The 16,502-nt window shown below is 41.5% G+C and overlaps 1 protein-coding gene across 2 annotated transcripts; it reads right to left on the bottom strand.

Moving 5' to 3' along the window:
- Nucleotides 1–1,998: 1,998 nt before the first annotated feature.
- gtf2a1 (general transcription factor IIA, 1) lies at nucleotides 1,999–12,945 on the bottom strand. Of its 2 annotated transcripts, none has more exons than XM_061243728.1 (10): nucleotides 12,774–12,945; nucleotides 9,823–9,924; nucleotides 9,584–9,734; nucleotides 9,411–9,475; nucleotides 8,920–8,995; nucleotides 7,500–7,633; nucleotides 5,913–6,014; nucleotides 5,239–5,583; nucleotides 5,036–5,125; nucleotides 1,999–3,464 (listed from the first exon to the last, which is right to left on the bottom strand). In XM_061243728.1, exons 1-10 carry the CDS (start codon nucleotides 12,801–12,803, stop codon nucleotides 3,357–3,359), a joined length of 1,203 nt encoding a protein of 400 aa, XP_061099712.1. In that variant the 5' UTR covers nucleotides 12,804–12,945; the 3' UTR covers nucleotides 1,999–3,356. The 2 variants fall into 2 exon arrangements, with proteins under 2 accessions (XP_061099712.1, XP_061099713.1); XM_061243729.1 differs by lacking the exon at nucleotides 12,774–12,945 and adding an exon at nucleotides 12,262–12,704.
- Between the last annotated feature and the right edge of the window lie 3,557 nt (nucleotides 12,946–16,502).

Genomic DNA, 16,502 nt, shown 5'->3' with positions numbered 1-16,502 from the left:
TTGGTATTAGTCAACATGAGGATCAAACTTGTGCCAATGACAGGAAGTCATTATGAGGCTAAGAAATAACAAAAAAAAACAGACATAAGCCAAATAAGCGTCCCAAAGCCAACTGTTTGGAAAATCATTGAGAGAGAACACTGGTATATATTTTGGATCATTGCCTTGCCATGGGATGAAGCACAGTCCAATGAGTCTGGAGGCATTTGATTAAACTTGGAGATACTATCACTCTGAACACTTTAGAATTGATTCTGCTGCTGCTATCAGCAGTTACACATTATTCATTAAGGCAAATGAGCAAACACCTGAGGCTATACATTCCCAAACTCTAACACCCCCACCACAGATCAGGGGGGGTAGCTTTGGTTCCTTTGCTTTGGGCAGTTCCTTTTAGCCTCAACACTTTGCTCTAACCATCACACAGATACAAATCAATCTTGATCTCACCTGTCCAGAACTATGAAGGCTCTTTTAGGTACTGCCTAGCAAACTGCAACCTGGCCATCCTGTTTCAACAGCCAACTAGTGTCTTGCATCTTGCAGTGTAAACTCTGTAGATATATTCAACAGAGTGCTGGAATACAGAGCCAAAAGAATCAAAATGGCACTGTCCAAATACCTACGGACTACACATCATGTCTCTATGAACCATGATAAGGCCAAGATCTTTCCATGTTTGCCCAAACCTCCATGCTAATTTAGAGTCAGTGGACAGCAATTCAGGTCATTTAAGTCATTTGTGTTTTGGGTCAGTGCTCTGTTGGAACAATCTTTGCCCTGAAAACAGAGCTCTTGTTGACGGAGACAAGTTCTCCTCAATGTTTTGCTTGTATTTGGCCATTTTACCCAAAAATATCCATTACCAAAAAAAAATTTTTTTTTTTTTTTAAACCCTCGCAAATAAATCTGGAAAAAGGCAGGAGAGTTAAAGTTGTCTGAGGATTATTTGATTTTAAGAAGTTCCAAATCGATTTATACAGTTCTGGTGCAGCACTGGACATCCAGTTTCAGTGTGGTTACTGGTCACTATGGCTGCTGGCAATGGTTTACAGTTGCCTGCCGAGAGACAAAGGTTCAACCACAGCCACATCCACTGAATGGGAGCAAACATGCTGTTCCACATATTACAGCTTAGTAAACTAGGCAAAACAATTTGCATCATAAGCATTGCAGTGTTGATTAGTGCCACCAACCTACCAGCAAAGCAGATTTTATGTCCATCTGTATTCTCAATGTCCCACAGATGGAATTTGTCTTACCAGGGAACACCTGGTTTACTGACATTTGAATTTCAAAACTTCATAGCCAAAGACAGCACACTGAGAACAGTCACTTGTACTTGACTGCCCTCCACTGGAAAAATCTAAAATCACTCAAAGTAGAGTATTGGTTAAATCTTAGGAAAACTGCTGCCGTATATTTAATACCTACCACAACAAAGTGAAAAGTCAAAACATTTTCTAAAACTGTACTTAGTGTGGACTTCAAACAGTGGTATCACTTAAGAGTAAGATTTCACTCCCAAAAATGTGTACTAGGATTTACATAGCTGGTAGAATGACAGTAAAAACAGATTTTATTTCGATAAAGGTAAGCCGACATACAATCTTCAAAACAATTCTCCCCACCCCTCACTTCCCACCCTCCCCACCCCAACAATTTTTCTTTTTTTAAACAAATACCCAAATGCTGAAATAAACATTGAAAGGCACAAACAGTGAGAATGTAGCTACACCCGGACATACACTTGGCTTTTGATGGGATTTCATTCAATTCAACAAGTCAGTCAGGTCCACCTCTTGTTATTGTCAATTTCAAATTATAGACCCCTCCTCCCCAACTAAGACCATTTTTCTGGGCAGACCCTTAAGAATCTTGCCTTTTCTTCGATGCTTCCAAGTGTTGGCCGGTCGGGTGTTTTTCTTTTAAAAACACACTTTTGCGAAGATTCTCAGATCCTCTTCCGAGGGCTCTCTAACAATACAGTGTGCAGAGTAAAAAATAATGTGTAGTTTATTTCTCTAAAATTCAGCGAACAATGCCCTGTTAGAACAAGCTGGGGAGAGAAATAAACAAGTATAAACATTTCCAGGCAATACAAGATAAAAATAAAAGGTTAAAATTCAAGTACAAGACGCAACAGAAGTGAACAGGGATGATGAATGAGACCCAGCCAGCAGAGGAAACCCTTTTGAAAAGGAACACTTGTGTCATAATAAGAGCACAATTTGGTGTGGTTTCACCCACCCGCCCACCTACACCCTGCCCAACCTCTGCAGAATAAATACAAAAACCTGTGAGAAAATCTGATACTTGCTTGGGGGGGGGAGGGGGAGGTTTAGCTGATAAACCCCATCACTCAGCTAACAACACAAAGATGACTGCTGACGGATGGAAAACACATTTGAATAAAAATAAAAAAAAGAATCTGTTAGGACATCGCATGCTGCCATGATAGATGTCACAGTACAGATGACCGTGCAAAAGCACCTGTGCGGCTTTAAGTACTGACAACCCTGGCAGATTAAAAACAAAAACAAAACAAAAAACAGCACCCACACAGTATCATCCAGATTAAAGTGAGTTGTGTAGTCTTTTGAGCGGAGGAGGGGAGAAAAAAAAAAAAAACAAGTCTGCGATTGGATCCCCACATTTGAGGTGGTGATCTTGGAATCTCCACAGGGCCCTCACATGCATTTCCTGTTTTTGGAAGCCTTGTGATTGGATCCTTGAAATTATGTTTTTTTAAGAGGGGAGGGGGGGTAGGGTTTAAAAAAAAAAAAGGCAATCGCAGTAGTGTGTGCAGCGTTCATTTAGACACGCGACATGTAATGGACCTTGATATCATGAGTGTCTGGCAGGAATATAACAGCAGCTCTACAACCAGGACCAAGCTAAAATAAGCCAAAAATGCACAATAAGCTCTGAAATCCAACCACTGGTGTCAACTGCTATTGTGGGGCAGTTGCAAGGTTTTGACTGACACTAAAGGAGCCTATTGATCCATCTCTGGTGATTTTTTTTCCTAGGGGGTTTTCTCAATGGTAGAAATCCTTCCATCTGCAGGTGAATCAAAATGAGTTGTGTAGTTGGGACTGCTTTTTCTAGAAGCTGTACAGAGACAGGAGAACCTGTGCTTCCGGATACAGTCATCAGCAAACGTGTGGCAAATAAAAATAGCGCCATCGCACGGGAGCGGTTGAAAGAGGGGAGGGGCTGGCTCGCATATGTGCATCCAGTATTTGCAGTGTCAAGCGCGTGCCTCCTGATGCGTCCTCTGAAATGCACCTAGACCCCAGTTTTAACGCGTCCCGTGTTATCGTCCGACGGAAAGCTCCGGGCCATGTCCATCTCTACCACTCGGCGTCCCCGATGGCTTTGGAGAACACGTAATCTCTTCCGTTTAGGTTCATGATTCCATCTTTCAGGTGGAACTTCCACTTGTTCTTGCTTCTATGGATCTGAAACAGAGGCAACCGGTGTCAGGCCAAAGCAGAGGTGCATTGCTTTACGAATACAGTCTGAATTTGTCTCTTATTAAAATGGTAAATGCAAATGTCTGCATGTATATAGCGCCTTTATCCAAAGCACTGTACTGTCCTGAGCCACCCCCATTTCATTATTAAATCAAAACACATAAGCGACAATGTTCTCTGGACTAAATATACAATATGCCAGGAATTAATGGCATTAATTCAATTCAAGTTAATGCTCAATAAAAAAATTAAAATAAGAAAAACTCATATTTAAGCTTTGCATCTTAGGTTTAAGTGAATAACCAACACAAGCCTAAGAGGAAAAATGTCCATGTTGGTTTTCCAAACAATGACCTACATCTCCTTTAAGTTGGATGTAATTAAGCATTATAGAAGGAGAAACCCGTGGATATCGGCACAACTACTGGGCTGGTCAGTGCCGAAACACCCCCTAGCCGTGCCAATATACCACAGGTTCGAGTTCCATAATGCTTTTTAACAGTGGTTGCCACATTCATCTTCCAAAATTACACAAAGGAAACATTTTAAATGAATGACATTTTAAATGAATGTATTTTTAATGGAACGTGGAATGTTTTATGGTAAGTGTTCTACCGATGAACAGTAGTTTATTGGTTGCCCAGGAAAGGTATTGCTAACATTAGCTAGCAATAATGTATCCCCACTGCACTAGCTAAGTAACGTTAGCTGGCAATAATGTATCCCCACTGGACTAGCTAAGTAACGTTAGCTGGCAATAATGTATCCCCACTGCACTAGCTAATGAACAGTACTGCTAACATTAGCCAGCAATAATGTATCCCCACTTAACTAGCTAAGTAACTGTACTTACGTTAGCTACTAGCAATAATGTATCCCCACAGCACTAACGTTAGCCAAGCAACGCTACTGAAATAATGTACCCCCACTGCACTAACGTTAGGTAAGCAATGCTACTGAAATAATGTATCCCCACTGCACTAACGTTAGCTAAGCAATGCTACTGAAATAATGTATCCCCACTGCACTAACGTTAGCTAAGTAATGCTATTGAAATAATGTATCCCCACTGCAATAATGTTAGCTAGCTAGCTAGCTTGACGACACTGACACAAACTTCTAAAACAAAGACGAATCACTTTTCTGGACAGATAACGTGTAGTTATTCAAATAACTCATAGCGTCGTGATGAGTCATCATTTGCTTCGCAGGGTTTTGGTGGTCTTGCTGGTATTTAGATCTGAGGATGTAGTTGGATGTTGAGAATGTTAAAGGACACAAATCAAATTTTGTTTGTTACACTACTAGCAGCGAGAAGATAACGTTAAATTGTATAAATTTGGTTACAAAGTAGACAGCGGTGATCTACAAATGTGCAGAAATATTTAAAAAATGTGTGCACATTCCATTTAGCCATGCGTATATTGTGGATATTGGAATGGCTGGAATGCAAACTGACCAATAGAGACAATAGACCGGACCTATCCCTTGCATAATGTGAATTAACGTATCGTTCTCTGACAAATGCTGCCTGTGGCACTCCTTGTGCAAGTTACCTTGTCGTACTGGCACACGACCACATTCTCAGTGTCGAACAGCTCCTGGCCCTCCTCATCACTCACGTCATCCCCGCTGTTCAGGGGCTCCTGTGGGGTCAAAGGTAATTTCCATCACCACCCAAGCACCACCTGACGCACAGGGCAAATTACCCCTGGCAAACAAGAAACATTTGTCCTGTTAGAATAGCATCAAATCAAACCTCTTCGACTTGCCCGTCCTCAGCACCATCTTTGTCCTTGTCGTCTTCCTCGTCTTCGTCATACTCGTCTTCCTCTTCCTCCTCAGATGACGTGTCCCCGGCGCCGTCGACCTGGAGCATCATGGGAGGCTGTTGCTGAGGTGCTTGCTGCTGCTGCTGCTGCTGCTGAACCTGGGCTTGAGCCTGAGCCTGAGCCTGAGCCTGAGCCTGAGCCTGAGCCTGAGCCTGAGCCTGAGCCTGAGCCTGAATTTGAGCTTGCACCTGAGCTTGAGCCTGCGCCTGAGCTTGCTGCACCTGCGTAGCTCCTTGTCCTGCCTGGGCAGCCATGGCAGCCGCCTGCATGACCTTGGAGAGACAAACACAAACCATCAACAAGCTTAAAGTGCCAAACAGAATTAAGTGAGCGAGTATAATAATGACAAGTCAACCTTGTTTTTCCAAGATGCACTCTGCAAGCAGTTTACCATTCATCTCGAAATGTGGACTAAATTAAATGAAGATGAAGGTCAGCAACTGTTCACAGAAATTGCATTAACAGATGTCAATTTGTGACCACCAAATTTGGCAATGAATTCTAATGCATCCCAGTACATGCCTTTTAGAAATTTGTGTTTGCACAATCCAACCTAAAGACTGTTTTCCCAGAGAATCATACACTGTGACAAATGCCTCACCTGGGCATTTTGTTGGACCTTATTCCCAGCCAGGACAATCTGCTGTGGTTGGATTATCACACCGGTCTGCTGGGGGATTCCACCTTGCAGGGGAGCCAGGACCTGAGAACACAAGATGAACAGAGCTGACTGAACAGAGCTACCAGCCATAGGGACAACCTGCAAAATCATCCACTGTACAATAGGGGCTGAGATTAACTGCATTGTGAAGCTGACAGATTGACTATACGACACAAAGAAAAAATAAATTCAGTAGTTTCAGTGATCCCATGATACATTTTAATGTCATCTTCGTTCTGCAGCTAATAAATCTTGCAAGCAGTAAACTGAATAATATTTATTGGCCTCACAGCCAGTAATTGGCAGTCTCCCACACATGACAGTGAGCCCAGAACGGTTTAAGACATGCTAAAGGGGGAGCCAGTACAAAGAGAAAAACAGCGGACCACAAAGAGGACCTTGTGGAACACCTTGTGTAAAATGGACTGGACTTAAATGTCTCCTTATCCAACAAGTATGACTTAAACCACTGGAGCATTCTAGGTAATGGACTGATGATCTGCTGTAACAAAATGCAGCACTATAATCCAATAGCACAAGAAAATTGGCAGACCCCAAGCACAGACTCTGACGAAAGCAGTTCAGCCCCTATCGCATGCTTGGAACCTAGCCGGAGGGATGTTCAACGTCACTGGAAACCAGATATTAGGAGCAGGGTTGAGATATGTTCAAGTACATAAACAGAGGGCTCAAATTAATGGAACCCCTAATTATATTTTCTGTTCCCCTAATGGAACAGAAAATATAATTTAAAAAATAAATAAAATTGAGAAACTCAAAATGCTACGGTGAAACATAGTACTTTATTAATATTTCAACGCAACGAACCAAAATCAAACCTTCATTTAATAAAAATATATTTCACCAAAATCAAGGTATGAAGTGTATAAATTATCACACGCACATCCTAAGATAAGGAGCTGGGCTGAGAATACATATATGAAAAAGAAAGCCTCCAAATACGCGGTTCATTTGTGATATGGACACTAGAACAAGCAAAACGTTGTACTCGTTTGCATTTATCAACCGCACTCTTCAGCACAGCCTACAGGTTTTCAATTGGACTGAGGTCCAGCAGCTGAGATTGCAGAATATTTTGTGGTCACTGAACCATTTATGTAATTTGTTGCTATGCTTTGGTTCACTGTCTTGCTACATTGTCACTTACAATTAAGTCTCAGCATTGTGGTAAAGGCAACCAGAATATCATCCAAAATTGCTTGATATCTAATGGAATCCATTATACCATTGATCTTAACCAGTTCCCCAGGACCTCTTGAATTAAAAGCACCAAAACATCAATGACCCAACACCATATTTCACTGTGGGTATGAGGTGCCTCACCTTTTATGAATTGCATGCTGTATCTAACCAAAATGAATTGGCCATATCTGACCACAGCACCTTCAATCATAATTAAAATTGCTAAATGAGACCAGAATTCATGTTTTGGGGAGATACATCAGCATGTTCGGCATCGAAACAAATTAATGCATTACAAGCCTTAATGACGGCTATACAGCTTACCTGTTGTATGACGGGGGCTTGCACTCCACCCGGCTGCATTTGGGGCAGGACTTGCTGTTGCAGAACCACCTGCTGTTGAGGCTGGATTAGGTACTGTGTCCCATTGGGAGCCCGAACTACCTGCAGGATCTGACCTGAAATCCAGCGAAATTACAAGTAATTATTACAAGCTGTACACAATTCCAACAATCGAAACTTCTGCAGAAAAATGTAGAATGTTTGCAGCCATATTGGTTTGGCACTGCAGGGACACGAGTGGAACACTCAGCAATGTGGTTCCACAAAACTCTGGCATTGAATGGGTTAAACCAGCTATTGGCATGCCACCGACAGGCAATTACCCTTTACCGAGTACTGTACAAAAGTTTCCAATTCAGTTTAAAGCCATTTATTTGTACAGCGTTTGTTCAGAAAACAATATGACTTTGGAATAAATATAAACGTTACACAAGAATTTGTTGTGTTTTCCAAAAATAAAATTGGTATCTTGGAAGATGGTAAGAACAACACTGGTCTGATTCCCAAACCTCACTGAGGGACCCCAGCCATTCCATGCATTTGTTCAATTCCACCATCAGCACATGTGGTTCAATGTAATTAAATATTGATCAGCTGAAACAGGTGTGCTGTGTGCTGGTGGCAGAAACAAATGCAATAGCTGGGGTACCTCAAGGAGATGTTTGGAAACGGCTCAGCTAACAATTTGACAGACGGCTTGCATCAAGGCAATTTTCAGCGAGCAATAGCCCACCTAACCAGATCTTCAAGATGCGGTGTTCAAGCTGTCAAAAGCTGTCTGCACCTGATGAACAGGACTTAAACTTGAGGGAGACAGAAATCCAGGGAGAAATGCAGATTTTCTTCTCTCTCATGCAAAATTATATGTGAGCCTTCAAATGACGCTCCTCTCACACAAAAATACACGCACACTATGAAATAAACTCTGCTCTTGCACAAATCTGCTGTTCTCACGCTAGGAGTGTATGTGCGAATGTTTAAAAAAAACAAAAAAAAAAACACAGATGTCTTGCAAACATCTGTGTTCTTGTTCAAACTTCCTTCTGCTTTCTCTCAGATTCTCATTGCAAAAACACTGGCAAAGTCATAGATTGTGGGTTTGACCAATGAAATTGTTAGGCCACTGCTCCCCCATATTCTCATTGGTTGCAGAAACGTGGAGCCACAGGTTAAGGAAGTATTTTTTCCCCCGTTCCGACATTTCTACTGGAAATTCTAATTTTACAGGATAGAATCACAGGGGTATCCTGGATAATGAAACAATACTATATGGTTATTTCACATTTTCATTTTAAAAATAACCACTGAAATGCTCTAAAGGGGAAAGTAAAATCACAATTGAACTTGTGACAACCTCTGACCCCAGCATTCAATGACATTGTTCCTTTCATGGGGCCAGTACCTTGGCTGGTGAGAATCTGTTGGTATGGGCTCACTCCTGTGGGCAGAGCCAGGGTAGCGGCTGTGGCAGCGGCACTCTGAAAGAACATGAGAAATCCCCACAGGAACACTTAAAACAAAAACCAGGTTCAATACCTGCCGTGATACGAAGTCAGAGCAGAAACCTTGGGCCAAAAACATCTCATACATCATCCCCAAAAGACGCAGAACAGACAATAAGCACAAACGGAGCACAAAAAGTGTTGGGAAACCAAGAGCCAGTCCCTCGGCACGCGTTTCTCTGGCTTGAAATCCATCGATCTCACTGAACAATTTCCGGTAGGGCTTGCCTGTGGAGCACAGCTGCCCAGCAGCCGCAAAACTGGAGTTGCGCTCTTTTGGCTACTAAGTAGCCGCCTACTCTTCAGAGGACTGCACCTCGGGGGGCTGCCTTCTAACAGGACCCCTTGCTAACATGCGACAGGCTAGCCATTGAAGCTTACGGTGACTTACCATTCCTGTAGCGCTCATGTGCTGCAAAATTTTGGGATCCTGAACAATGACCTGCTGCTGTGGAGCTGTGCGGGAGAAGAGAGAAAGTAAGGAAAGTGTTGGTCAAGATCGGATGCCTAGATCGTATGTAGCAAACGCAAGGTAGAGCGAGGAAAAGGGGTGGCGGGGCAGACCTTGTTGGGCAGGGGGGAGGATGACCTGCTGGGGCTGGCTCTGGGGCTGCTGCTGGACATGCTGCACCTGCTGCACCTGTGCCTGGGGCTGCTGCTCCTCCGTGTGGAAGCCCTCCACCGCCTTCGACTGCATCAGCTTGCTCTCCCACAGCTAGACAGGGCAGAGAGATTAGCCTCACTCGCTAACCGCAAAAGGCATTTCTACTCTGCAAAATGGCCACCGAGAGTCGCACACGTACTGTTCTCAGCTCCAAGAGGACTTGCTCGTCAACACCCTCGTCGAGGAAGAGCTCCCGGACATCGTTAATCACATCCTCGATCACTGACCTGTACAACTTAGGCTGAGGGAAAATACAGACACGCATAAACAAGTTATAAAAGACGACCAAACAAAAGACCTAAAGAGACTACCCCCCCCTCTGACAAAAAATCATTAAATAACAGAATTGTTATTTAAACTACCTTTTAAAAGTAACTTTAAAGCAACATTCAAATATATGCAGGTACTCCAAATGCTCTGCCTAACTATGCCATTACACAGTCATGTTTGCTTAACAATATATCCTGTCGGTTAGATTTAGATATATCCCAGAGACCTGCAGCAGCAACTGGTTTGTTTGCAGTGTATTCCTTCCTTGTTACAATTTACCAATGCAAATACAATACTGTACATTACGTAACTCTGTTTGCAAGTATGCAAGTAATCAGGGAACAGTCAGAATTAATTGATCACAGTCATAGAAAGAGCTGCTGTAAAAGAAATTCTGCACATTATCAGATTTTATTAAAATAGTTGTATAATTCATTTTATAAAAACTGAAATTCAGTTTTATAAAAAAAATGTTTTGCAAGTTGTTTTCAGAACATTCGTCAAGAAATTTACCGACAGCAGCCCTAAATCCTTAGCTCAGTAGCAGGAATAATTTTACATAGCTTGCTGAGGGAATCAGCTCGCAAGTTTTATTTTCAGCTAGAAATCTTCAATGCAGCGAAACCACTAGCTTAACCACCTTGCGAGATTAAAATAATTCAGGCCAACATGTCACTAACAACCTCTAAATAGAAGAAAGTAAATTGGCAACTTGACCAATCTGACCTTGGTAACAAAGGCACAGAAGGAAAAATCACTATTTTTCTTTTTCTAAGTGAATGTCATTTAATTTAGTCATTTAGCAATTATTTTATTGAGACCACATTCTCCTTGTTTCACACCCTTATACATAACTACGAGACCAACACATAATTATGCCAACAAGAACTGCATAAAATGTTGCAGGAATATTTAACCAATTTTTTTTTTTTCTCCTTTTGTATTAAATATTTATTGGCATTTGATACAAAATAACAATAACCATTTTGGAGTACGCATCCAAACAGAAAATGAATGTATTAGGCAAAACAATTTAATTGGTCCCAATATGGCCTATATCAAATTAAACAGTTTTAATTAAACATTTGACTACAGTATAAATTCAATTTTCATTTTTTTTTTTTTTTTTTTTTTTTTTGTTTCAAAATAATTTCCAACCAATGCACAGGGTTTCACTGGAATGGAAACTCAAACATCTATTTTTATCATGAACACAAACCATTTACTACCTGTACAGACAGGCTAGACTGCAGGTGGAGAAGCATTCAAGGCTTCTCAGCATTGTGTTGCATGACCGCTTCAGATTTTGATTCCATTTTATACAATTCGAGTCAATATCTGAAAAGCCTGCATCTTTTGGGCTGGAAATACGAGTTATTACACTGAAGCTATCTATGTACGTTTACCGACACCGTAGAGAAGGCTGCGCTTAAATTAAGCTCGTATGTTTTTGGGAACATTGCTAAAATTGTTGCGGTTACAACGACACTAAAAGAGGGCCTAGTATGTGCCGTTCCTGAATAGGTTTGCTCGCTAAAAACAAAACGCAAACCCGACATCGGACATTCACGGCGATTTCAACAGTTCCCCACAGTACACAATCCTTTCTTGCCATCCAAAATGGTTGCAAGAAACAGTAGAGGCAGAAACTCCATTCTGCCGCATGTCCGCCGCACACTGCGTCGGCTTGGACCTCCCTCTTTCGGCCTGTCTGCTCCACTATTTAAAGCACAATCTGGTGTTTATATGGAGAGCCGGTGACGTAGCGTTGAATAGCACCTTCCCATCCCGGGCAGTCTATATTAGAGAGCAGTTATGGCTCTATATAAGCCAGGCAGAGGCGAGGCGGAGGGTCAGAGCCGTTGAGAGAGAAGGAAGGGAAGCCATTTCTGTACGAGGCATTTCCCTACACGCGGTCAGACATATCGTCTGACCGGTTGGTTTATATGTGCAACCCATTGTTATTTTTGTATTCGTCAAGGTGGGGGGATTCAAGTCTTGTGACAAGTTTATTTTGAATGGGTATCTGCTTAACTAGCTATATCTGATGGGGGACAGACTAAAATGGCTAGATGGACAAAAATGAAATTTAGTGCAACCTGACACAAATCGCTCGCAAGCAGAAAACACCATGTTTCAGAACTGCAATCGTGGGAATTCTATAAAATAGGATGAGAAGGTGCTTTTCAACTGTGGATTTCGAAATAAGGAACAATACCTAACGTCAGCCAGTTACTGCTTTACTTCACAGAACTAGCAAGCAACATCACCAAAATGTAACGTTAAACCTCAAAATGTTTCACGTTACCTTGATAGTTAACCAGCTGTCCAGCTAAAATGTAACAAAAGCAATGCGCACTTCACTAGCGGGCAGCCATCGATCCATTGCTCGAATCCAAATGCACAATCACCAGCTAATGCTAGCCAGCCATTGTTAACGAACGTCAAATACTCAACAGAACCAACTCTCAGTTGGCCGATTAGAAACACAAATGGTTAACAATATGCTAGTTGATCTAGCAAACGAAGTTGCTAGAGAACTAACAATTTAAAGTTGGCTAACCAGTTCCATCACTGAGATGGCGCATCTCAAAAGGGGGATTCAAATCTGGTTTCGAAAAGTTAGAAATGGCCGCTTGAAGTACGCCAGCTAGCCAGGTAGCTAATCACGTTTCTGAACATAACATGGCCGATACCACACTCCCATCACTTTGCTGAGTGTTTGAACAAAATAAAAAATAGTCAGAAGTTGTTCACTTCCTAATATTATTTTGGCGTCATTCTTTTTCTGACTGACTACACTCTGAGATAGGTCCTTACCACTGGATTCGAGTTAGCCGAGCTCGCCATTATAACCGGAGTGTAAAAAAAGAAAGAAAACCGACCACAGAAAAAAAACAAAATAACAAAAACGCAACCCTCTAAAACATCGAAATTGAAAATTTAAAAGTAGCCCGCATAACTTTAAATTAAAATACTATCCGTAAATTTCTTATTTCCAATCCCCGGGCTGCGCCTTCCAGCCGTCCTCAGTCCGCCGTCGTCCTCCTTTATATACCGAGCATGAAGCTGCGAGTGCGCGAGACACAGGGCCGGGTCAAAACGGTAATCGTATGAAATATCGCGAGAACACCCACCTTTATGAAATCAGCGAAAGGGAGGTAGCACCACGGGAAATGTATTTTTTGTTTAGTATTTAGCTTGTACATGATAACAAAAGATATGGATTCCAACCACGCAGCTCAATATGTCATTAAAAAAACAATAGATCATTGTAAAAAATCAAATACAAAATCGTTACCTCCCCTATCACTGTAGTATGAACATTTGTATTATGTTAATTTGGGCTCAGCTTGTTTCTGTTATGACAGCATGTTTGTGTACAGGAAGTAGCTCTTGTTTTTGTCATACCAAGGAATGGATCTAGAAATTATTTGTGAAAAAAGTATGTGAAGCACCTTCCCCTCTTGTGCCTTTCCCTGTTATACCCCCTTAGCTTCACCCCTGGTCCTACCTATTGGTTTTCAAAATATTTTCTTCAGAAATTCATATAAACTGCATTTGCATTTCAGAATTAAACCATTATTCCAGTAATATGTAACATGAGGTGTATTTACAGTATGGTGTCCAGATGTCCGTCATTGAGCCGGACAGTCCCATTTCTGATCCAGCTGTCCTCCATCAGGGCTCAGCCTCTTGCCAAACTCATATTGGTCTGGAATTTATGAAAGTAATGAAACAATGTATACAACACCAGCCTCTTAGATTGAAATATTATTGGCTCAGCCCATTGGCCCTCACAAGGCTATAAAATGAGAATAAATTGATCAGAGACATAACCAGAACATTGACTGTGCCAAGTTCAACTGTTTGGTCATTTGTGAAGAAGCAAGTTAACTCAACAGTAGCAAACAACCTGGTAGACCACAGAAGGCCACTTGGTGGATACTGTCAATGAAGAAAGTACAGTAAATTATGGTGAAGAATATTTTCAACTGTCAAACAGATCACAAACACTCTCCAGAATGTAGGCATAGATATGTCAAAAACTACCATGAACAGAAGACTACACCAGCATAATCTCAGAGGGTTCAACACAAGATGCAAACCACTGGTAAAGATCAAGAATAGATTTGGCTGGGTTTGGGTTTGTTAAAAAGCACATAAATAAAAAAACCTGTGAAGTATTGGAAGTCTTATTGAAAGGTGAGACGAGTATTAACCTAAACCAAAGTGATACATTACATTACATTATTGGCATTTGGCAGACGCTCTTATCCAGAGCGACATACAGTTGATTAGACTAAGCAGGAGACAATCCTCCCCTGAAGCAATGCAGGGTTAAGGGCCTTGCTCAAGGGCCCAACGGCTGTCCCACCCCCCAATTCCCATAGAGATCCATTCAAATGCTAAGAGTTATAGTATTGCTTGTAGGACAACCTGAGAACAAGATATCCAGACATCCAGTGATGTTGATAGGTCACAGACATCAGGAAGTCGTGCAATGCAATGTATATGCAACCAAATACAAAACATGACTATTTTATTTGACATTAAGTTAAATTGTCTCAAACATTGAAATGGGGGGCTATATATAAAAAGTGCTGTAATTACGACATGGTGCAACCAAAATGTATAAAAAAAATGGTTTAATAAAATATGAGAATCTGCACCACATATGAATTGCTTGATTACAAACAGTGGAAATAAAACATTAATAAAAAAAACATCTAGAAAAAGGCAAGATGTGTCCAAAATGTTGACTGGTACTGTATATCTGTGTCATAATTGTATCAGCCCTTGATTAATAATGAAAACACTCATTTCTTATGGGTGTTGTCCTCAGAATTTTGGTTACCACAGTATATACAATATACAGTACGTACGTTGCTCTTACCTGTGTTTTTTATATTATATAACCGTTTTTTTGGTTTTGAGGGCACTGTCACATAAACTTCCATCAATCTATACAACAATCTATACATGCAATATATTGGTCTGTAATACAACACTTTATATATTTTTATTAAGGTCCATTGAGCTTGACTCCTTGTGTGATTTCCCACCAATATGTCAGTATCATGAACTGGGACAGCATGAGGTTCCATCATGGCACAAAAATGACACTTCAAGCCTGCCTCATACTCTGGTTCCTTCCATCTTATTCTCCTTTTGTGAATACCATCCAAGATTTTTAAATCTTGGAAGTGGAAGGTATGTGACTGCATTCCTTATAACAGGGCAGCGCTCCTCTTTTCTAAGGATGACTATAACAGCTGATGTGTGCCAAGGAATGTTCTGGAATGGTCAGAGATGACATACACTGTGATGTCAATGAAATTCTTTATGTAGAAAATGCATGTGTGATAATGCTGGTGATGATAATGATGCATAAATTCATTGTTCATGACTGAATACATTTGTCAATGTTTATTTTTAAGCAAACAGTGTGTGCATCTTCTTGTGATACTTATGCATGAAGAAAAAATCCTGAATTGATGTGCTAATGGGCGCTATGCAGAATGCATACTACAATTTCTAAAATGTATATTTAAAATGCCTTCTATAAAGGCAAAACACAAGAAAGTCAATTGATAAATACTCAGATAGATGTGGTAAAACTGAAAACAAGTTGATCAGAAGATTTAGAAGGAGTTTATTACAAATGAAAACAATATTGCATTTTTCAGTGGATTCAGGAAAAACTGATTTGATGGTCGTGCTACTTGTTTTGAGCACAAAGAAGTGCATTGCAAATATAGGCTTGTCATTTTGGTTAATGGAAAATTCTTTATTTTCTTGAACCAAGAAATATTTACTACATGAATTCATTTGAAAGTACTATGCTTCTGTTGAATGCCCCCCATACTGTGCCCTCCCCCCCCCCCTCTAGGCCCATCCCTTCCTTTTCCACTTTCTCCCCCCTTACAGACTCTGATGTTTCTCAATTCCTGCTCTCCCACCGCCCTACAACCTGTGCCCTTGACCCTATCCCCTCTTCTCTTCTCCAGACTATCACACCTGACATTCTCCCATTTGTCACCTCCCTTGTCAACTCCTCCCTGTCTTCCGGTTGTTTTCCAGCATCCTCCAAGAGGGCCCACATCACTCCACTGCTAAAAAAGCCTACTCTGGATCCCTCCATCATCCAGAATTACCGCCCGGTATCTCTTCTTCCTTTTCTTTCTAAAACCATAGAACGAGCTGCTTCTACTCAACTTTCTTCTTTCTTTTCTAACAACAACCTGCTAGACCCCCATCAGTCTGGCTTCAGATCGGGCCACTCGACAGAGACCGCGCTCCTCTCCGTCAGTGAGTCGCTCCATGCCGCACAAGCAGCCTCCCTCTCCTCTGTCCTCATTCTTCTAGATCTCTCTGCTGCCTTCGACACTGTGGATCACTCCATTCTGACCGCCCTGTCAGCAATGGGCATCTGTGGCACAGCCCTGGACTGGACTGAGTCCTACCTCTCTGGTCGCTCCTTCCAGGTTGCCTGGGCTGGTACAGTATCGACACCTCGGGCCCTTGCCACAGGAGTTCCCCAGGGCT

Source organism: Conger conger, chromosome 5 (genome assembly GCF_963514075.1).
Source record: "Conger conger chromosome 5, fConCon1.1, whole genome shotgun sequence".
NCBI classification, from domain to species: domain Eukaryota; kingdom Metazoa; phylum Chordata; class Actinopteri; order Anguilliformes; family Congridae; genus Conger; species Conger conger.
Note: the sequence above shows the minus strand (reverse complement) of the source record. Positions and strands in the feature narration are given on the sequence as shown.

Coding starts and splice junctions, on each gene's coding strand:
- gtf2a1 (XM_061243728.1), bottom strand. CDS start 12,803: ATGGCGAGCTCGGCTAACTCGAATCCAGTG. Junction 7,634..8,919: donor ACAGATTCTCACCAGCCAAG/GTACTGGCCCCA, acceptor GCTGGATTTCAG/GTCAGATCCTGCAGGTAGTT. Junction 5,126..5,238: donor AGGACGGGCAAGTCGAAGAG/GTTTGATTTGAT, acceptor TTGACCCCACAG/GAGCCCCTGAACAGCGGGGA.